This window comes from Callospermophilus lateralis, chromosome 14, assembly GCF_048772815.1.
Source record: "Callospermophilus lateralis isolate mCalLat2 chromosome 14, mCalLat2.hap1, whole genome shotgun sequence".
Taxonomy (NCBI): domain Eukaryota; kingdom Metazoa; phylum Chordata; class Mammalia; order Rodentia; family Sciuridae; genus Callospermophilus; species Callospermophilus lateralis.
Window position 1 is genome coordinate 6104892 of NC_135318.1, and position 23510 is coordinate 6128401.

Here is a 23510-nt window from a genome sequence, read left to right on the forward strand (position 1 = left end):
AAGTCCCAGGAAGTTAATTTTCTCTAAGAAGTCAAGACAGCACTTAGAAACCTCAAAGAATCATAGTACACTGCAGAAACATGTATCCCCCCTCTCTTAAATATATACCACAGAGGGAAAAGACTTAATCTTGCCTAGATTTTATATATACACACATGCATAGTGAGTATGTGTATATAAATATGCAGTACATGTAACATATATGCGTTAGTAGAGATTAGTAAGAACAAGACTTGACTACAATTTGACAATGTATGAAGTAAATATATTTTAATGACACAGATGAGTTCAAAATACCAATGACCATTCTTCACAGAACTACAAAAATTAATCCCTAAATTCATTTGGAAAAATAGCCAAGGCAATTGTGAACAAGAAAAGTGTTGCAGGAGGCACCACAATACCTGATTTCAAATTATACTACAGAGCTATAGTAACAAAAACAGCATGGTACTGGTATCAAAATAGACATGAAGTCCAACAGAATAGAAGACAGAGACAAGCCCACGTAGTTAAGAGCCATCTGATACTTGACAAAGGCACCAAAAATGTATATAGGAAGAGCCAGGTGCAGTGCCACACGCCTGTAATCTCAGCTGCTCTGGAGGATGAGATAGGAGGATGGAGAGTTCAAAGCCAGCCTCAGCGATGGTGAGGCGCTATGCAACTCAGTGAGACCCTGTCTTTAAATAAAATACAAAATAGGGCTGGGGATGTGGCTTAGTGGTTGAGTGCCCCTGAGCTCAATCCCTAGTACGTACCCCCCAAAAATGTGAAGACAACCTTTCAAACATATGGCACTGGGAAAACTAGACAAACTGGATATCCATATGTAGAAGAATGAAATGAGACCTCTACCTTTCACCCTGTCCAAAAGTCAAATCCAAATGGATTAGAATTAGGGGGCTGGAGCTGGGGCTCAGTGGTAGAGCCCTTGCCTAGCACACATGAGGCACTCGGTTTGATCCTCAGCACCACATTAAAAAAAAAATAATTCGGTTTGATCCTCAGCACCACATTAAAAAAAAATAATTCGGAATTAGACCAGAAACCATGCAACTATTAGAAGAATACATAGGCTCAACACTCCATCATATGGATGCAGGCACTGAAACAAGACCTCCAGAGCTTAAGAAATAAAAACCAAGAATCAATAAGTGGGATGCCATCAAATTGAAAAGCTTCTGCACAGCAAAGGAAATGATTAAGGAAGTGAAGAGACATCCTACAGAATGGCAAGAAAATCTTGGCCTCTGACAGGGGATTAATATCCAGAATTAGATTTCAAACACACACACACACACAAAAACCCAAATAGCCCAATCAACAAATGGTCAAAGAATTTTTCAAAAGAAATACAAATGGCCAACAAACATATGAAAAAACATTCAACATCTCTAGTAATCAGAAAAACACAAATCAAAACCATCTTACTCCAGTTAGAATGGCAATCATCAAGAACAGGTGAGGATGTGGGGGTGGGGTGGGGGAAGGTATCATACATTGCTGGTGGGACTGCAAATTAGTACTTTGGAAAGCAGTGTGAAGATTCCATAAAAAATCTAGGAACAGACATACCATGTGACCCAGATGTCCCAGTCCTTGGTATTTCTCCCAAAGAACTAAAATCAGCATACTAGAGTGATACAGCCATTTCAATATTTACAGCAGCACAATTCATAACAGCCAAATTATGAAATCAACCCAAATGTCCATCAGTAGGTGAACGGATAAAAGAAAATGTTGTATATATACACAATGACATTTTACTCAGCCATAAAGAAGAATGAAATAAAGGCTTTGCTGGTAAATGGTTAAAATCATGTTAAGTGAAATAAATCAGAGTCAGAAAATCAACAGCCAAACATTTTTCTCTCATATGTAAAAGTTAGAGCAAAACAAGGGAAAGAAGATGGTGGGGGAGGGAATAGGATATCATAAATATATAGGTAAGATCAGTAGAGTAGAAGAATGAGAAGTAGGGAGGGAAAAAGTGAAAAGGAAAGAAATATAAAATGAATTTAATAAAATTATGTTATATACTTATATATGTACTAAAAAGAATTTCACCTTTAAGTACATGTAGAAAATATCAAAAAATAAGTAAATAAAAAAGATCAATGAGACAGGAGGGAGAATATGAGAAGGAAGGAGAGGGAGGAAAGGGGATTGAAATCAAATTCCTTGCACGTATTATATTGTCAAAATCAATCCAAATACTATCAATAGTTATAATGCTCTAATTGAAAAAAAAAAAAACAATGAGTAGATCAGAAAAAAATATGAGAGTCATGGAAATAGAAAAGGCACAGACACTGTAGGAGAAAGATCCAATACATGGCCTAGGAGAGTATGAATCCTGGTCAATGCACTGACAAATCCACCCCTACTCTAGAGACGTCTGTCATTACACGTCATTACACATCTGAGCAGCCATCCAATTGCTCTTGTTATCATGCCACATTCATTAAGCCAACTTTTTGATTATGACTTGATTCCTATTATCTCCATCCTGAAAGAAAACACACCAGTCATGCCAACAGAAGTAATGCAATCCTTGTGTTATTCCTCAATGTAAATGAATAAACTAAGTTTTTTTGTTTTATACAATCATCACATGAGCAATAATCAATATTGCACATCTATCCTTGAAAAATGACTCCACCCTGATTAAAGCTAAAGGCCACACCAAGAATTGCAGCAAACTCAAAAGTGCTAATGTGGGAGATGTCACTCCCCATCCACATTTCCAGTTTTTCTGTAGTGCTACAAGGCTGAGTATTCTTATGTTTTGAAATATATATATACACACTAGATTGCAATATGCCCTGAGCAGAAATAAACTAAACCATTTCTATACTTCTCCTAATTATTCTACTTCCCTCTTATTTTCCAAACACCCAAGCTCATCAGCACTGCCTTGGACTTTTCACTTTGCATTTCACATTCCACCAGCTTTCAAGTCCTACTGATTCTATTTCCCTAAAAGTATTTTCCCCCCATCTCTTCAGTGACATTCCTCCTCCCTCACCTTGGCGCTAGAGATTGGACCCCAGGGCCTTTTACATATAAAGTATGCACTCTGCCACCAAGTTACACCCTGAGCCTGCATTCCTAGTACTATTACTCAAGTTAATCATATCATTTCACCTCAACTAATCCAATAACCTAACTGACCTGCCTGGTTTTAGGGATGATCTTTCTCTAATACATTTTGTACCCTGCAGATAGGTTAACCTTAAATTCCATTTTGGGTATATTCTTTCCCTACTCAAAAACCCCAAAGGCCTATCAAAGAAAAAACTTCTCATTCAAGTCCTACAGACCTCAACCTAGAGCTTCTAGGTAATGTAAATAGTAAGAGATACTGATTCAATCATCACAGAAACAGGGTGAGAAATGCATTTTCCCCAATGTACTACAAAAATATAGTTATTCTATTTGTTACACAAAAGGGGTTATATAAAAGGAATTCAAAAGCATTGTCCTAATTTAATCAACCTTATTTCTATTATTATCATTCCTGCACCAGCAGGAGGAGTATGGAGTGACAATAAGGTACCTCCCAAATACTGAATTGGCCTCCCCAAAAGCCAAACATATAAGCATTCTTTATGTTGGATACTAGAAATACACGGGTAAAAAGTAAAAAGAAATTTTCTTTTCTTTTTTGGGGGGGAGGTGTGGGGAGGATTGAATCCAGGGCCTTATCCATACAAGGCAAGTATTCTACCAACTGAGCTATATCCCCAGCTCAAAAAGTGAAAAGAAAAAGCAAAATACTGGCAGTATCTCCAGCACTATCCAGAAGAGGATAATTGGGTCTGTGAACAGTCTTCCATAGTGAAACAGTTATGCTGACGCTGCATACAGTAGTGCTGGAGTACCCAGCCCTTATGATCATCCAACTACAGCTTCTTATGCTCACCAAGCAATCTTCTGACACTAACTTGGATCTTCCTGCCAATTTCCCTGTAAGTGTTGGGCCCATTAACACATGCCTATAATTCCAGCAACTGGAAAGGCTAAGATAGGAGGACTGCAAATTCAAGGCCAGCCTCCATAACTTAGTAAGACCTTGTCTAAAAATAAAAATTTAAGAAGGGCTAGGGATGTAGCTCAAAGGCTCCTGTGTTCAACCCCCAGTATCACAGGAAAAGAAAGGTGGGGGTTGACAGGAGTTCTGGAGATGTGGTTCAGTGGTATAACAAAGATCCTGGATTCAATACCAAGTACTGCAAAATACATAAAATAATGCCTACTAGCAATAAAACATGTTTAAATAATGACTCACTCTCTGCCTGACTTCTAATCCTTGTAGCTCCCTTCTAGATGTACCAATTGATTTAGAGGTCAAAGGCTAAGGAGACAAACCCTAGACCATAAATGTATACTACTATAATAACCTGTCCAGCACCCCTACCCTACAAACACTTCTTCCTTATCCCAATTTAAATGAGGTAAATTCCTAAAAAATATAATATCCAACTTATATTTATTAAAATTCATGCAACTCTGGAGTATTCATTAATGTAAATATGCTTTTCAGGGAGAAAGCTGAGTAACATCAGTAAAAATCACACTATAAAAAAGGCATTAAAAATTTTTTGGTGGGTACTAGGGATTGAACCCAGGACCACATGCATACTAAGCAAATGCTCTACCACTGGAGCTACACACTCAGCTCTTTTAATTTTAATTAAAAAAAAAATTTTTTTTTGGTATTAGGGCTTTAACCCAGGGGTGGATTCACCAATGAGCTACATCCCCAGATCTTTGCTAAATTGCTGAAGCTGACCTTGAACTTGTTATTTCTCCTGCTTCAGTCTCCAGAGATGCTGGGATTACAGGTGTGCACCATATCATGTCTGGTTTGGGGTCTGATTCTAATAGTATCAAAAAAAGACCCAACATCAGCTAGAATACTTCTTAAAATAATGTCATGAGGCTGGGCATGGTGGCTCACACCTATAATCCCAGCAACTCAGGAGGCTAAGGCAAAAGGATTGCAAGTTCAAGGCCAGCCTCGGCAACTTAAGTGAGGCCCTAAGCAATTTTGAGATCCTGTCTCAAAAATGAAAAGGGTACGGGATGTGGCTCAGTGGTTAAGCTGGGTTCAAGTCCCAGTACCTCCCCAAAAAAGTCATGAATTAATATAAGTTGTCCTGATGTCAAGGAATTTATATACTCTTTAGACCTAAGTGAATATTTGCCACTTAAGTTACAGTGAAAGCAAAAATAAGCAAAATGGAAATTGTGGGCAAATATGAGTGAAAAACCTACAGGCTAAAAGACAAAGGGAGGAGGAAAAGAAGGTAAAGAGAATCCAACAATTTGTATAACAAGAAAGAACTTAAGACTTGTCTGCCTCAAATAAAATTCCTAAATCCTTTTTCCTGGTCCATAAGATCCCTAGCCACCTCTATTCCATGACACAGACAAAATTTACGATAATATTGCCATCAGCCTAGCATTTGCTACAGCACAGTAGTGTCTTATGGAAGACTGGACAGCCTTTTATGAGCTTGGAGCATTCTACTGCCCCCAAACAATCAGCCACCTAAAAGAAAAAAGAAATAAGAAAAGAAAAACAATAAAGAGCTGAGCATGGCGTACTCCTGCAATTCCAGTGACTCAGGAGGCCGAGGAAGAAGCACCGCAAGTTTGAGGCCAGCCTCAGCAACTTAACGAGATCTTGTATTAAAATAAAGAAAAATAAAAAGAGCTTGGAGATGTGGCTTAGAGATTAATGCCCCTGGGTTCAATCTCCCATGCCAAAAAAAAAAAAAAAAAAAAAAAAAAAGAACCTCAAAACCACCCATAAACCAAAACAAGATAAACCAAATAAAACCAGTATACTATATTTGATTCCTTACTGCTTACTGCCTCTATTTATCAGTTTTCTTACAGGGCACAAAAGGAAGAAAAGGACCAAGAGAAATTAAATTTAATTATTACTGACTACCTTCAACTAATTACTGGGCATAACAGTTAAAAAAAAAAAAAGACCTTAGAAAATAAAAACAATGCTTACATGGGGGGGGGGATGAAATCCTCATCATTCTTTTTTTTAAAAAATATTTATTTTTAAATATCCAAAGATATTGGACACAATATCTCTGTTTTTATGTGGTGCTGAGGACTGAACCCAGGGCCCCGGCACGCTGCACTACCACTGAGCCACAACGCCACCCCAGAAATCCTTATTCTTATATACATTTACAGTTTACCACAAATACTAATCTGAATTGGGTGCGATTCATTTTGGAGAAAGGCACAAGAGGAATGTACAACACTGATAAAACTCCAGACAATATACAACTAGGTCTCATTGCAGACTTGGTGAAAAGAAAAATATTACATAAATGCATTCATCCAGGTTTATGGAGGGGAGATCAAAGAAAAGAAAATACAGCAGGCATGCTGATGCACTCCTGTAATGCCAGCTACTTGGAGGCTGAGGCAGGAGGACTGCCAAATTTCAAGGCCAGCTTGGGAAACTCAGAGAAGCCCTGCCTCAGGAAAAAATAAATAAATAAATAAAAGAGAAATTTTGGAGATGTACCTTAGTAATTCTCAGTACTTCCCCTTTCCAAAAGAAAAAAAAAAAGATAAAGGGCATTATATAAGAAAGATCCACAGGTGGCTCCATGTGGCTGGAGTACAGAGTCAATGAAGAAAAAGGCTGTTAGGTTTCAGGTCATGTTAAAGAACCTGGACTTCCCTTTATTGGTGATGTCTGTGCTATTATATCCCCTAGGACTTATCAACAACACTAGCACATATTAAAACAGATGGAGGGAGCACTCTGGGGGAAGAGCACGTAACACCAGAGTGCAAGTGCTTCCCTATCGCCACCAAGGAGAATTCAGAAAAAGGCAAGATGGAAGAATGGGGTCTATAAGGGAAGGCTCTACAACAAAAGGCACCTTCTCTATTCTAGAAAAGGTGGATCTGAGTTCCACAGCTCACTAGCTGGTTGTCAGTCTGGGCTTGGGAAGGGAGGATGAGGATTGACTACTAATGGACACAAGATTCTTTTTGTGGTAATGAAAATGTTCTGGAATTAGTAGTGGTGGCTGCAAAACTTTAAGAATACATTAAAAGCCACTTAACACTTAGCACTTATGGTATCTGAATTATACTTGGTTAAAACAAACAAAAAAAGAACTAGCGGGGCATAGTAACACAAGGATCAGAAGTTCAAAGCCAACCTCAGCAACTCAGTGAGACCCAGTCTCAAATTTAAAAGGCTGGGGATGTGGCTTAGTGGTGAAGCTCCCATGGGTTTAATCCCCAGTAATAAACAAAACAAAAAACATGAACAAGTTATTAAATAAAGACAACTAAGCCAAACTATTTTATAAACTTTTCTTTAAAACTGTAGAGGAAGGTGATTCAATTATTTTTTTAAGTTCCTCAGAGGAATGAATTTCCTTCAGAAAAATTCATTGTGTGGTAACCATTACAAAGAATTTTAAATGATGTTATAATTTTTAGTGTTGTTTTATTTTTGAAAATGTTAAAAAAAACACTAACAAAAAAAGCACACAAGACAAAAATGATTCAACAGTATTTACAAAAAAGTTCAGGGCTCTTATGGATAATTTGTGACCATCGTTCATTCCCTTAATCCTATTTTCTTCATAAATTCTCTAATCATAAATTCTACCACCACAGGAAAAAGTACTGTATCTTATCAAAAATATCAGAGGGCTGGTACTCACAACCCTAGTAGGTCCATCAGACTCAACAGATTTGGCAGTTGAATCTGCTGCTCTGATATGCTGATAATGAATTAAAAGGAAACTAGTTGTAATCTCGCTGAAATATTGTTTTATAAACATCTATAAGACCATTCACATTAAAAGCAGAGTTCAGAAACCTGCCTTGAGCAAAAATAAATCACTGCTGGGCATCTTAGCAAGGAAGGCCCTCTGAAGTCCTTCGGGGCAGCAGGATCTGCCTGCTGAACCTGCCTGTGTGCTCCCCCAGGACCAAGACCTCTTCAGTTCAGGACCTTGATAGTGAAGCCCAATGGCAAGAAGCCACCTTGAGGCCCAGCAGGAACTCAACATCACAGCAGCCAAGGAGAACTAAGTTGGAGATAGCCAGAAATCCAGGTCCTCAAATGAAATCTTTCCAGAAAATCCAAGTCCAGCTAGTGCACGAATTGGAGAAAAAGTTTAGCGAGAAGCATGTAGTCTTTACTCGGACTACAAAGAGTTCTGTCTAAGCCTACTAGAGAGGTCACACCAAAAAAAAAAAAAAAAAAAGAAGTATCCCAGGAACTGACAACTGCACACGATTATTGAGAAACCAGTCTTTCCAAATGAAATTGTATACAAGAAGAGATCTGCAGAAAAACTTGGCAGCTGCTCATAAAAGTTCATCTGCACAAGGTACAGCAGAACGTGAAAGATTATCAGAATGGTTTCTCTCTTGATCTCAACTAGCAGTGATCCGTGGATCTGGGTTAGAAGCTCTGACAGACAGATTCAACCAGGCCCAGGTCTTTGACAATAGTGAGATAAACAGTGCCAGGTCACGCTGGCAGACTAGTGTTTGGGTTCCTGAACAACAATGCATGTGATGAAGCAGGACAGGTTCCACATGTATGAAGGACACCTACTCTGGAAGGTGACACTCCCTGTGAGGGTCTTCTGGCTTCCAGGTGTGGACACGTTGGCGGTCACAATGCAGCTGAAGGACTCAACCTCAAGTTTGAGGTTGGAGATATCTTGCTGATCCACAATCACATTAAACTAGAACCCTTTCAAAGGGCTTAATGACCAAAGATTTGGAGTTCATTTTCCTGCCATGTCTGATGCTTACAACTAGAATACGAGGCAGAAGGCTCTCAGTACCTAGAAACAAATAGGGGAGCTACGTGAAAGTACCTACATGTTGGTGGCAGGCCCCAATTTTGAGACTGTGGCAGAATGTCATCTGCTGCAGAAGCATGGAGAGTGGATGCTGCTGGCATGAGCACAGTACCAGAAGTTACAGTTGCAGGCACTGTAACTTCTTTGGTTTCTTGCTCATCATTAATAAGGTTATCATAGATTATGAAAACCTAGAGAATGCCAATCACAAGGAATATTAGAGGCTGGGAAACAAGTTGCACAGAAACTGTTTGTCTCCATTTTTGTGGCCAGTATTCTACCCCCTGGCCATACCAGTTGACCAACACTGGTCTGGCTCCTAATGGGATCCAAGTAGTTTCTACATACTTCGGCCCTGAGCTGGGGTCATGTGCCCTACTCTTATGTAGTAACAGAAAGGAAAGGAGCAGATCCTTATCTTTCACCTTCCCCACTTTCTCCTACCAGACCCTTCCAATATCAGGTCCTCTAGCTTAGTTGTCTTCCCAAAGTAGTTTACTTTCACTTCTATTCTGTAAGAGCTGGAACCCATATTCTATCACACCTAGGGATGGATATGCTTGTGGTATGATGTAGTTTTTTAAATTTCACAACTTTATTTAATACTATCATGTTTTAAGAATAAGGAGAGAAGAAATTCTTTTAAAAATGGTGTGTAGTTGGGAATGTAAAGCAATGCTACTATTCTAATTTTGTTATTCTTTTTTTAGAAAAATTAATTCTACTCACATGAGGTACCTACAGCAGTCAAATTCATAAAGCAAAAAGAAGAATGGTGATTGGCAGGGGTTGAGGATGAAGAATAGAGTGTTTAATGGGGTCTAGAGTTGGAGATAAGAAAGTTCTGCTGATAGATGGGTTGCACACAGTATGAATGTAGTTAATGCCACAGAATGGTACACTTAAAATAGTAAATTTTATTTTGTATGTTTTATAATTTAAAAATGTTAACTTCTAATGGGTTTATTTTTCTGAACGAGTCAGTCAGTAATTATCTCAAATGACTTATAGAAACTTTAAATTTGTAATCATGTAAAATATCCGTAGATTTAATCTATAAACAAAACTTTTAAGGGCCATGATATTTTTTAAAAATATATATTGTTTTAGTTGTAGGTGGACACAATACCATTATTTTATTTATGTGGTGCTGAGGATTGAACCCAGTGGCTCACACGTGCTAGGAAAGTGCTTTACCACTGAGCCATAGCCTCAGCCCCAAGGGCCACGATTTTTTAAGTTGTACAAAGGAGTCCTGAGTGTGAACCACTGCCCTAGAATATGGTCCATTATGGAAGTCAGCAACTTGTAATTCTGTCAGTCTAACACTCATCACCAAATGAAAGTTTATCAACCACACCTTGTAAGTGGATATCTCACCTTTCTCATATGAGATATCTCATTCTCATATCTTGAGGACAAAACAAAGGCTGCAGTACTTGTTTTTGTTGTTGGTTGTAGATACACCCAGTGATGTGGGGTATCATACCTCAATACATAGCAACCAACACTTTCAGTGGATACTCATGTACCCTCCACCTAGATCCTATCATTAACCTTCTACATTTACATACAACACAATGCACAACCTAGATGTACAGTGGGATGCTGAGAGATGCATGTACTTGTGTAACCAAAACCCGTAACAAAGAACCATAAACATCCGAAAGCTTTCCCCAGTCCCTTCCTAGTCAACCACGTGCCTCTTCCCCAGAGGCCACTAGTCTTCTCTTGAATCATATAAAATTTGTTTATTCTAAAATTTCATATACATAGAATCACACACTAAGTAATTTTTCATGCAGTTTCTTTCACTTTCCATGTTTTTGAAATTCACTCATATTGTAACATGTTTCAGTAGTTCATTTCTTTATCACTAAGTAGTATTCCATTTATTAAAATGCCAATATCTATCCATTTTCCTATTATTGGAATGTTTCAGCTTTCTGCTCTTAGAATACAGCTGCTATGGAGATATATGTACTGGGGATTGAATCAAGGAGTGCCTAACCACTGAGACACATCCCCAGCCCCCCTTTTTAATATTTTATTAGAAACAAGGTCTTGCTGAATTGCTAAGTGCCTCACTAAGTTGCTGAGACTTAAGTTTGAACTAGTGACATGCCTGCCTCAGCCTTTTGAGCCGCTGGGATTACAGGTGCCATTGCACCTGGCTGGATATTCTTGAACAGGCCTTTTTCTAGACTTATGTGTTCATCTATCTTATGTAAACATCTAGGGGAGGGAACCCACCTCTTTTATTATAGTAAAGCTTAAACATATAGAAAGAGAGAATAATACAAAGAATTCCTACTTCATTCCTACCTCTCATTATTCTGAAGTGATAGATAAAACTCAACAGTGCCAACTCAAAAGATATTTTCTGTTGTCACTTTGCTAAATGTAAAAACTGATCTTAATGATAAATATCATAAAAGAACATCATACATAATCAAGATTTCCCCAACTGGTAAACACTATGAACTAACAAATCCCATGCTATGGTATCATTTTTTAAAATTATTAACTGTCACTTTATTTCTGCTACAAAATTATGGTATCATTTTATAAGTGGAACTACATGAGGTGAAAGTTAGTTGTGATAACTAGCCCTCTGTGAGAAACAAGGCAGTCCTCATTACATTGGATGCTAAACATGGAGGTAACAGTTTGATGCTTCCAGTAACTAGATTTTTGTTATCCTTACTACCTACCTGTGCTTGAGAAGGGGTAAAGAGAAATGACCATTCTCAACCACTGCTGCTGACAGTGTAAACTTACAATCTTTTCAGAGGGCTTTTTAGGGAAATGCAAACCTTTTAATATGGAAATTTCACTGAGAATTTTACAAGTAAATCCTAACATAAAGCATGCAAAAAGGATGTTGTTCCCAGTGTTGCTTATAATGGAGAAAGTTGTTTAAAACCTAAATTTCAATAGAGTATTAGTAATTTAGTAAAATTATAGAACATGCAAATAAACAGACCACAGGGTTAAAAGTGTAGACCACATATGCCACACTATTAGTGGGTGTTATGAAGGGAGCAGAATATTTGCAGTTCATTAATTTTCCTAAAAAGATTTCAGGTGGTCTTTTCTCTCTGTGCCAAGTATTTTTCTTTTTTTGGTACGGGGGACTGAACCCCAGGGGCACTTAACCACTAAGCGACATCCCAGTCCTATTTTGTATTTTATTTAGAGACAGGGTCTCACCGAGTTGCTTTGGGCCTTGCTAAGTTGCTAAGGCTGGTTTTGAACTTGTGATCCTCCAACCTCTCAGCCTCACAAGCTGCTGGGCCAAGTTTTTAAAAGAACAAGTTTCAGGGCTTTCAGAGGTACTCATCAAGTGGCACTTGGAAAATATAGGACTCACTAAGTATATTTCAGCAAGGTGAACTATAGATACCCGCACACAGTATTGACAAGGGAGAAAGTAACAAGTCTAGACAAATATAGTTCAGGTAAGATGCCAATACATTAATAGAATGCCAAGGGACAGGCACGCATTCAGTACAACTTATTAAGAGTTCATTTTAACCCAATTGCTTCTCAATTTTGGTATTTATTGGCATTGGGGGGAGATAACTCTTGGGGCACCGTGTATATGTGTGTGTGTATGGGGGGGGGGGTCTTGTGCCTTTTATTATGCTTAGCAGCATTCAAGCCTCTACCCACAAAATGTCAGTAGCACACATGCTCAGCATTCTTCTCACTTCCTAATCTTGACAACCAAAAAATGTCTACAGATGTGGCCAAAAGTTTCCTAGGGGAAGGAGAGTGGGCAAAATATCATGGCTGAGAAATATTGATCTAAGCTTACACTTAGAATATTCCATTCTACTTTACTTTCTGTTCTAGTTTTGGTGCCAGGACCTCCAGCATGCTAGGCAAGTGCTCTACCACTGAGTCATTTCCCCAGAACTTTTTATTTTATTTTGAGACAGGGTCTCACAAAGTTGCCCTGCCCGGGCTGTTCTCGATCATATAGCCCTTCTGCCTCACTATCCCAAGTAGCTGGGGTTTCACCACACCCAGCTCATTTTACTTTTTATTAAAAAACAAACAAAAACCACACACAACTCTCAGCTTCAATAAGTTTACAATCTAAGGGTAACACACCCAAAAGTCTTTTAAAAGCTTTTAAATCTTATTGCAATATCCTTATAAATAAATAAGGAAGTCCTCAGTATTATAGAGACTGAGCATTTAGTCCAAAGATCTTTCTTTCCTCCTAAGTTATAAACCTTAATATTTTCTATTTATTGAAAAACATAAATTACCCCCCAAGACTCATACTGTAGTCTTAAACGTCAGCTACCATGTACCTTAAAGGGTTGCTTTGTTTTATTTCATTTCATCTGGGATCACACTTAGATTCAAATATTTAACTCTACTACTTACTAGCTTGACCAAGGTACTAACTTCCTTATGCCTCTCAGTTCCCTCCATTTTAAAATAGTAACACTTATCAATCTAATTCTGGAAGCAGAATAAGTATGTAAAGTGCATAAAAAAATATGCAGTAGGTAGTAAATGCCCAATATACATTAATTATTAGCTATTATTCTAACTACAACCCTATAAAGACAGGCATCACTATCACCAAGTTAAGATGAAAAGAAAGGCTGAGAGATGAAGAAACTTGCCAGTACTCACCAAACTGTAAGGTGATATAGAAATAATTAAAAAAACTGATTCCAAACCTCACACTTTTCCCATTATGCCAACAAAAATCACATTAAAATTTAACTACACCACATCAATCTCACTCCAAAATAATGACCAGCATAGGAGTCACATTTTCATTAAAAGAGATTAATTTAATTTCGAACACAACTAAATTTAAACAAATTACTAAAATAAGGTTACACAGCTGTTACACAACCACACAGACTTTTAAGAAATTCTCTATATGCTATTTTAAGTGATTCTAATTAAAAAAAAAAAAAAGAGAGAGAGAAAATTCAATTTTTGAAACTGCATTATACTGAAGCAGACTACTGAAATTAGTCTATAGGAGAGGATAACAGTGATGTTTGAGACAAAAACTATATCTTGTATATACACTAAAAGTCTGGTTCTTATTCTCAGATCATGAACTTTGTAAATGTTAGATTTTGTTCCACAGGGGCTTTATGAAACCTTTGATTTCTCTGATCTGCCCTTACTTCACATCCAAGTTCTTAATAATTCCCAACATTAAGATCACTAATGACTTCTGCATTACTTCTTTCTGAAATCATTTCACTAGTCACTAGTTTTTCAATATTTCATTTGTCCTTGACATGTTCTTCAACTTGGACTTTACTACAGGTGGAAAGTCAGAGTACAGGTAGAATGACCAGGTCTATTTAACTTTACTTAGCCCCCAAATATAAGGATTGGAAAAGATCAAGATATTCTATCCCAATCCTGGTGAACAAATGACAGTAACAGCGATAACCTGATAATTTCTCTCAGATCTCCACTAAGAACCTGGTTTTGGCCACTCTGACCCTCTTAATTTCCTCTGCTCTTTATAGTACTCATTTGTTTTTAATATTTTTTTTTCTGATTTCACAGTTCATTAATAACCTTCTCAATATAGTGATTATTAAATGGGCTGAGGGTTGTACACATTGTGCATTTTGAATAAATGATCAAAAGAATTTCCACCTCCAACTTACTCTATGAAAGGGAAAGAAGAGGCTCAGAATCTCTGCTATTCTGGATCAAAAATGTAGCTGGTTCCTTCATGTTACTCTTTATCTAATCTTCTACAACCATGTCAGTCTCACCTACTTCCTTCACACCAAATTCTCCTTCCTATTCACCAAAGAAATAAAGAAAATCCCATTTCAGCATGCACATTCAGAAACTTTAGGCTTCACTCTTCTTTCCTCATTATTTCAACAGATTCTGTCAAATTCTTAAAAAAAGCATTAAGGCTGGAGATGTAGCTCAGTGGTACAGCACTTGCCTAGCATGAGCAAGGCCAAGTTTGGTCCCCAGCACTGCAAACAAATAAATACAGAAATTGCTATCAATCTTAAGACTCTTGTTCATTTGTCTATCACTTCCTTGTCTGTGAGATCCAATAACAGGCCATGAATTCTTGATGCTGCCACATGTACATCATTCAGGAAATCTTTAACATCTCCCCTCTGCCAGTTAAATGAGGAAAACCTCACTTTAACCTTCTCTTATAAATTATGGTTCCTATTCTCCTCTCTTGTGTTTTTTTCTGCCATGTTCTTCAGACCCTACTCCAGTCACAATGAAAGCCTTCCCTTGAACAAGCACCATGGTGAATATTCCTTCTGCCTAGAATATTTACAGCCCTTCCCAAACCCCTTCCCTCAATGCTTACCCCAAAGCCACTATCTCTGTGAAGCTTTTTCTGAGGTTTCTGTTTTCTTTACACTACACAGCATTTTGTTTAGAACCATTTTATGGGAATTATCTTATATAATTCACATTCATGCATTTTTCATATGCAAAAATCTATGGTTCTCTGCTTTGTTCTTCCCTACACTGCCTGGTGCAATGCCTTTCACACAGTGAGCTCTCACATATAGTTGTCAACCTGAAGATGTGCTTTTCTGTGATTTTTTAAAATAGGTTGGCTATCAAACCAAAATAAGTTTCATAAGCCATTTTACTAAGAATATGTTTAATTTATGCATCAGTGTCTCAGATTAATCAAGTTAACCTCTTCTATTTCCTCTTGGTATTAAAAAAAAAACTGTCCTAATTTCAGGGGTTCTCTTATTAAAATGATCTTCATGAAGGGTCTATTCTAATACACCTGGTCCCTCAAACCACATAATGAAGCAAAACTCTCCACCACTGACTTAGGCCATCATAAAAACCAAAATTTATAAGAGCCACAAAATAAAAGGAATATCCCTTTGGATCAGAGTAAACTTGCTAGCAAACAGGGAAATTATAATTCTGAATCACACAGGGTAACTAACAAATCTCAAACTAATAATAGAAAAGCAACTGAACTACGCTTTTGAGAATGTTCAAAAGCAATACATACCTAGAAATCACTGTCAGTATAAGAGATTCTTGAGATTTCTCTTGACAATAGATAATGCTGTCAATAACTAATGTCATTGGGGTCTCACCATCTTCAAGATCACAAATTTCTTGAATAAAAGCAATTTGGATGGAAGAGCTTTTAAAAGTGCCTCCTCAGCAGGGCGCCATCGCCCCACCTGTAATCCCAGCAGCTTGGGAGGCTGAGGCAGGATGATTGCAAGTTCAAAGCCAGCCTCAGCAATGGTGAGGTTGCTAAGCAACTCAGCAAGACCCTGCCTCTAAAGTACAAAATAGGGCTGGGGATGTGGCTCAGTGGTTGAGTGCCCAAGTTCAATGAGGAAAGTCCCTCCACTATGCCAAGCCAGGACTGAAGCTAAATCTTGCCTTCACATAGCAAATAATCTAAATAAAGTTTTCTCCACTTTAGTACACTCTCTGCATTGCCTTTTTGCCCCTTTGCCAGCTATTTCCATCAGTCATGATTAGGTTTGGGTCACCTATATTTGTCTTAGAAAAACAGGTAGGTTAAAGAAGTTTTTTACAATGTGAAGAAAAGCACCAGTCTGATTTGATGAAGGAGAGAAGGTTGGAAAAAATTTTTTTTTCTATTCCCTTTTAAAAAACACCAATCTAGCATGCTTGTCTTTCAAAGCCCACCTAAAATACAATTGGAATAAACATTAAAAAATCAATAGGCGTCTTGTAAAGGTGGCATTTAAAGAAAGACCAGTTTTGTATAAAGTATTTCATACTGTATTCATAACCCATGATTAAAACATTTAACTTATGTTACAGAATGGAGTGCTGGCAAATTTTAAAAACTTAAATGACTGATCAAAAGATCTGTGCAATGACAAAGCTAAAAATATATAATAAGGGTGAATCACAGCAGCCACCTACTCCACCCAACAGTCACCCTATGACTGGTCAGTTCAAAACCTGGAAAGCTTTCCTTGCCTGCTCCCCACCAGAAATGAATTCATTTCAATACATTAGAGAAATGTCATTAAATACTGAAATTGGCCAGGACATTTTGCTCTTTATATCTGGCTGTGCCCTTTCCACATTTACGCTCCCCCCACCTCCATTCTTAATAGGAGAGAAGCTCAACAGATACTCTTACTGGAAAAATAAACTATCTGCTTAGATTTTCTTTCCATCACTAGGTTTGAGAGGAAAACCTACTGGAGTCTTTATCAAAAAGATCCCGGGGCCTTCGTTCAACTATCTGAAGGCTACTGATGATCAAATACATCTAAAGGACTCACAGATCCCAGATCCCAGGAGCAGTCTCCCCCGACTGAGCAGTCTCAAAGCCGACTCTCGGTCTGTGCAGAACTACTCGACGGTTCAAAGTTTTGACAACCGGGCACCTGGGAAAAGACTTACCTGGAAAGGGCTTCGTGAGTCCAAGCACTGAAATAACCTACCAAGGTGGCCAGGGCTTTCCTTCGCAAGCCCGCGACAAGGCGGACTCGGGCACCCGGTGCCCACGAAACCCTCAGCCAAGAGCCTCACACAAAAGGCGTCCCGGTTCCCGCCGAGCAGCGCGACTCACCAGGACCGTGGTGCAGATGGACCTCAGCTCCGACTCCACTTTCTCCCGATAGTCCTTAATCAGCTGCAACTTCTTGTCGGAGGTGTCGGTCTTCTGCTCGATGCTCGAGATGACTCTCCAGGCGGACCTGCGGCCCCCGACCACGTTCTTGTAGGCCACCGAGAGCAGGTTGCGCTCCTCGTTGGACAGCTCGGCGCCCTGCTCGGTCACGGCCTTCATGCAGGTGGCCATGTCGTCGTAGCGCTCGGCCTGCTCGGCCAGCTTGGCCTTCTGGATCAGCTCGGTCTTCTCCATGGCGCGGGGGCCGAGGCCGGGGGCGAGGCGAGCGAGGGCGAGCGCCGACCCTGATCGGGAGTCCTCCTCCTCGAGAGCTGCGAGGGGCGGGGCGGCGCCGGCGGGGACAAAAAGGAGGGAGGGGAGCGCGTCAGACAATGCGGCCCGCCGCCGCCGCCCGCTTTGTCTCCCGCACACGCGGCCCGCTTGAATTTCCCTCGCCCCCGCCCGCTCGTGCCGGGCGTCCGGGAGCCCGAGGGCCGCGCGGGAGGAGGCGGAGGCCGGCGCGCGGACCCGGCGCGAACCGCGGCCGCCACCCCCGCCCGGCCGGCCCAAAATGGAAGCGGCCGTTGGCCCCGCACCTTCCCGCCGAGAGCGGACCCCGAGGCGAGCGGAGGGGCCGGCCGCTCCCGAGTGCTGCGCCCCTGCCCAGTCCTCAGGCCCTGAGCGGCCAGAAGATGCCCGCGGCCACCCCTAACGCTCACCTTCTCGTCTCCGCGGCCGCGACGCGAGTCCCACCACTTTGATCTGCTTTTGGCTTTAGCAGAGGACCCTCCCGTCTCAGCCTAGCCCGGAGCCGAGGCACAGGCTACCGTCCAATGGAGTGCCGCGACTCCCCGGGAGTCCCACCTCCCGCCCCGTTCTTGACCAATGAGGACCGAGCGCGCGGAAGGGGGCGCCAGGGGCGGGGCGGGAGGGGAAGCGGAGGCTAGGAGGGTGGGTCGGCCTGGGCAAGTTGGGTTGGCCGGCAGGCTGCGGCTTCGGCCACGGGGTTTCCTCCAATTAGATCCAGGGTAAAAGGACGTCACTGTTGCCATGGCGATGCTGTTACCAACTCCCCTCATCCTCCCCGCCATCCCCGCCCTTCTGGGTGCGGCAAGAGACCCAGAGGCGCACACGACCTCCGTGGCGGCCGCAGCGCCTCCAGATGTGGCGGCCACTGCAGATAGTGCGCGGCAGCTGGGCGGCTTCTGCAGCTGCGGCTCCGGTTGGCCTCGGAGGGTGACCTAATCGGCCGTTTTGTTGCACAAGCGCCTTTCTTTCCTCCACCTTCGCATACGTGACAATGGTTTGGAGCTCAATAGGCTAAAAGCAGCCTTTAATGACGTTGCTGTTAGAGCTGCAAATTAGAAATAATCCCAACTCCATTAAAGAGCAATTAATCCCCGGAGAAAGTGGCTTAAGTATGGCTTTTACATGATAAATTAAAGTTTCCAGACAGATACCAGAAACCAGAAATTCCCTTGTAGAAGATTCAGGCCGGTTTTTATGGCTGACAATGCCAGGTATCAGTGATTTTCTTTAAAATGCGAAATGACATTAAGCACATTTGGGGGGAAAAAAACACAACTATCCATCCTCAAAAGTAATTTTTACTTTTCTTTCCTACCTTTCCAGATTGTGCATCTGTCCATCTATTTATAATATATACATGTGTGTGTGTGTTCACGTATCTGTGAACAGTGGGCATACAGTTTTTGTTTTTTCCCTGATATTGTTTTTGAGAGGACACTTGTAAAACTAATATTCTCTCCCTGGGCATTGACTTGTGACTTTTCTTTCTGAAATGAGATTGCTCACCCCAGATGACTTGCATTTAGGACCATTGCTAGTATTTTCCTTTCCTTTTAAGCCATTCTCTCCTCTTCTGGCACGTCTCCAGTCCCCCAACTTCCGAGTAAAAAGTGGCTGTCCTGCTGATTGTATGATGAAATTTGCCATTTGGGTTCATGCTGCTATGATTTCTATTCCAGAATATCCAAGGGAGGATGGGTCATAGAAAGGCAAGCAATGCCACTGACAGGAAAGAATTTGAATTCCAAGTGGAGAGAAACAGACCTGGAGACTCTCTAGAATGGAAGATCTGAGAGTACAGACATATGGAAGGGAAAGGTGCAGACTTTCCAGAAATTCAGACTCCCTCCCAGCTACCCCTCCCTGTCCACTTGTAAAGGTTGCTTTGTGCTTTGATGGACAGGAGAAGCCTGGTTGGAAATGGCCAGTTCTTAAGGCAGAAATGCCTTACTATGTTCCAGCATTCTAATGGAGGGCCTGCTGTTATTTCTGGAATCCCTGGTGTTGGGCTGCAGACACTTGAGCATTTATGGCCCTGTGGGCTGGGGTGGAGCTGGACACAGAGAAATCCCAATGGAAAGAATTTGCGTGTGGAAGGTCAGATAAAATGCTTTCTTGTATGACCAGTGAATTTCGAGATTCCTGAAATAAAAGACAGCCCCAGACAAGGGGAGACACTAGTGGAGAGGAATGGGGGAGCTCCTTGATGGAGTTTTCAGGGGTTGAACCTCAGTGGCCAGTAGTGAGGGGTACCCAGAAGGGGCACACACACTAAGTTTCTTCTCAGAAAGTCTGGGCTCTGCTGACATCTCCCCAGGTGAACTTGGTCAAGATTTTTGCTTCTGTATATACCCATCAATAAAATGTTTGCTTTCACCCAATCAGATATTCATTGAACACCAATTTATATAAATTATGATCATCTGGAATTATGGGTGAAATGGCTTTGAAACAATGACATACTGTGAAATTGCATTTCTCAGGGCCCAAAGGGACCTTCAGCATTTCGAAAGCCTTCTGTGCCTGAAAGAATTCAGGTTAGAGAAAAATAAGGTTCTTGAAGTCCCTGGACATAGAAAAGCTAACATTTATTGAGTAATCAATTACATGTGTCATGCACTATTTTAAGTCCGTCTCAAGGATTAACTCATTCAATCTACTTAATGCCAATACAAAGTAGGTACTAATAAGATCACCATCCACATTTCACAAACAAGGAAACTGAGGCACGGGATGATCAAGAATCATATACAAAATCATATACAAGAATCATATACAAAAATCATATACATGGCTAATGAGCAGCCGAACCTGGGTAATTGGCACCCTTGTGATATGAATGCCAAATACCATCCTTGAACAGCTGTTGTGGGTGTCTGATGGTGTCTCTTTCCAGGAGTTCTAAAAAGAATCATACTAGTCTCTGTCCTCTGAGATTTGCATCCTAATAAATATGAAGCGTGTTAAGCATCACACCTAACGAGCTGGAAGAACTTAGGAACAGAGAGCTAACAAAGAAAGTATTAAGAAATTACTGCCTTATTTATTTGAAGTGTTTGTTATTTTTTCTAAATTACCTGGTAAGAAGAAACTGCTGGATAAAGGGGATCATGTTAAACTTCAGGCCAGAGGATCCTAAATCCAGGCCTTCTATTTATTGTGAATTGATTTTGGACACTCAATTGTCTCTGATCCTCAGTTTCCTAACCTATAACCTGTGAAAAGAATCACTAGCTCAAAGGGTTGTTGTGGAGGGTAAATAGGCTATCATAGGAGAATGCCAAGTGTTAGCAAGTGTCCAGTAACAGTGGGTTTCTGCCTTTTTTCTGTCTGCTTCGGGTTGAAGAGATGCCCATCCTGCTGCCAGGAGCCTTGGAGCCTTGCAAAATGGTAGTGAAAGCTCATCTTTTGAATCATTGTTGTAATTAGTGCAGTTAATGGCCCGCAGAATGACTACATTCAGTGTACATTTCGAAATGGATGGGTCCTCTCGGTTGAATTTACTCTCATAAATTGTTTCAGTGGTTTATTTGCTCAGCATCATCAGAGAGAAATTTCTTCCTCTTCTGCTATGTGGCAGCTGTTCACTGACAAACAAACATTCTATGGGGTTTTTCACCCTAGGTTCCCACATAATTACTAGCAGTGCTTCTGTCAGTGGGCAGGCAGAGCTGCCTCCACTCCCCTCCTCCCCTGGGGTGCTAAAGGAGATCCCACAGGGTCAGAAACAGGTGGGGAAATCTAGAGAGCCTGATCATATTCCCAGTTTTGTTCAGTGTGATGGTTAAGTTCGAGTGTCATCTTGGTTGCAACATGGTACCTGACATTTGGTCAAACATTATTCTGGATGTTTCCATGAAGGTATATTTGAATGAAATTAACATTGAAATCAGTGGATTTTGAGTAAGCAAATCGATCTCTATAAAGCTGGGGGGGGGGCCTCATCCAATTAATCAAAGGCCTAAATAGCACAAAAAGACCAGCCTTCTTTGAGTAAGAAGGGATGCTCTTGCAGACTGCTTCAGTCTTCATTCCCAGCCTAGATTCTCCCTGGTTCTACAGCAGATGACTTTGTCCCCAACCGGACTATCTCCTCTCCTGGCTCTCCATCCTGTTGGCCCAGATTTTAGATTGTTTTTTTTAACAATTGTCTTTTTATTTAATTAATTAATTTATTTTTAGAGAGAGAGAGAGAGAATTTTTTCAATATTTATTTTTTAGTTTTCGGCGGACACAACATCTTTGTTTGTATGTGGTGCTGAGGATCGAACCCGGGCCGCACGCAAGCCAGGCGAGCGTGCTACCACTTGAGCCACATCCCCAGCCCCAGATTTTAGATTTGGACTTGGAATTGCCAACCTCCATAACTGCCTATAAACCAGTATATATATATATATATATATATATATATATATATATATATAGAGAGAGAGAGAGAGAGAGAGAGAGAGAGAGAGAGAGAGAGAGAGAGGTGTGTGTGTTTTCAAGTTATGGACCTATACACACACACACACACACACATACACACGTTCTATTGATTCCATTTCTCTGGAAAACCCTAATATCACTTACAAACGATATGGAGAACTTTTCATAATTTTAAATGAACAGACACTATCAGCTTCTCTCCTCCCTGTCCAGACCATGTGCTTTTTGAGGTAAAGTGTTTTCTTTTTTGATTTCTTCTTGCTGATGCCCTCTCAAAGGCTCAGAACTACCCCACAGTATGACTGCTTCAACCAAAGCTCAAAGAGGTTAAATGACCTACCCGATTAGTAAACTTTAGAGTGAAGATTCAGAAACAGGTCTGATTTCTATGTCTATTACAACAAGCAGGACTCTGAGCTGCAAGGGAGGACAGGCGCTCCAGTGTTTGCTGGCCTGGGAGCAATGTTTAGTTATTTGAGGCTAATGGGTGGCTAAGTATATATCTACTGATGAGTCAGCGGCTGATTTTATTTTCATATGGAAACTGTTTTCATGCTCAACGTATCTGCAGCTAGAGAGGGGCCTCCATGTCCCTTGCCTATTCCCTTTGATTGTTTACATGTTTCTCTCCCATCCTCACCCACCTTCCCCCATCGGACTGTGTTTTTCCAATAGGCAAAATTACATCTCATCTCCACGTCCCTCGTAAATTCCTGGCTTTCAGCAAAGGATTGTTCTGCGAGTGAGTCCAGACCATAAAGGGGTGGCATATCCAGTTACAGAGAAGGAAGACATTGTACGCTTACTATATGCACAGCCACATCCAAAGTCACCAGGATGCTGTTGTGGTGAAGCACCAGATACAGTAAACACAAGGTTGTACCTGCTTTGAGGTGCATACTGAGAACCTTAAAGCTGGCACAGAAGATCCCAGAGGAAGCATCTGAAAGAGTCGCAAAGGTCCTGCAGTGATGTTCATGCATGTGTACTTGAGCACTCTTCAACCCCAACTCAGAGTCCATTTCCCATTAATCCATTCAACAAAATACACAGGGGTCTACCTTGTACTAGATGCTGTCCTAGGAGCTGGAATTCCATAATGATTAAGACTGTTTGTGCCTACGAGGAGCTTGGCAGAGAGCACAGAGGGGTGCACCTAACCTAGAGGTCAGGGAAGGGCAAGTAAGGGCCCACCCTTTGCAATTCTGTATACTCAATCGCCTGGTGTGCAGCCCATAGCAGTCCAGAAGTGGCTACTGGGAAGG

The 23510-nt window shown here is 40.7% G+C and overlaps 1 protein-coding gene and 1 pseudogene across 1 annotated transcript in view; one reads left to right on the forward strand and one right to left on the reverse strand.

Annotated features, from left to right (window-relative positions):
• The window catches only part of Ywhaq (tyrosine 3-monooxygenase/tryptophan 5-monooxygenase activation protein theta), a 32856-nt gene extending 14533 nt beyond the window's left edge, over positions 1-18323 (reverse strand). Inside the window, exons 1-2 of the mRNA XM_076833131.1 lie at positions 18228-18323; positions 17470-17840 (exon numbers count right to left, since the gene is read on the reverse strand). Of these exons, the coding sequence (XP_076689246.1) occupies positions 17470-17763 (294 nt within the window). The 5' untranslated portion in view covers positions 17764-17840; positions 18228-18323. The remainder of the gene's footprint in view (positions 1-17469; positions 17841-18227) is intronic.
• LOC143380663 (purine nucleoside phosphorylase pseudogene) lies at positions 8593-9186 on the forward strand (annotated as a pseudogene).
• Positions 18324-23510: the final 5187 nt, after the last annotated feature.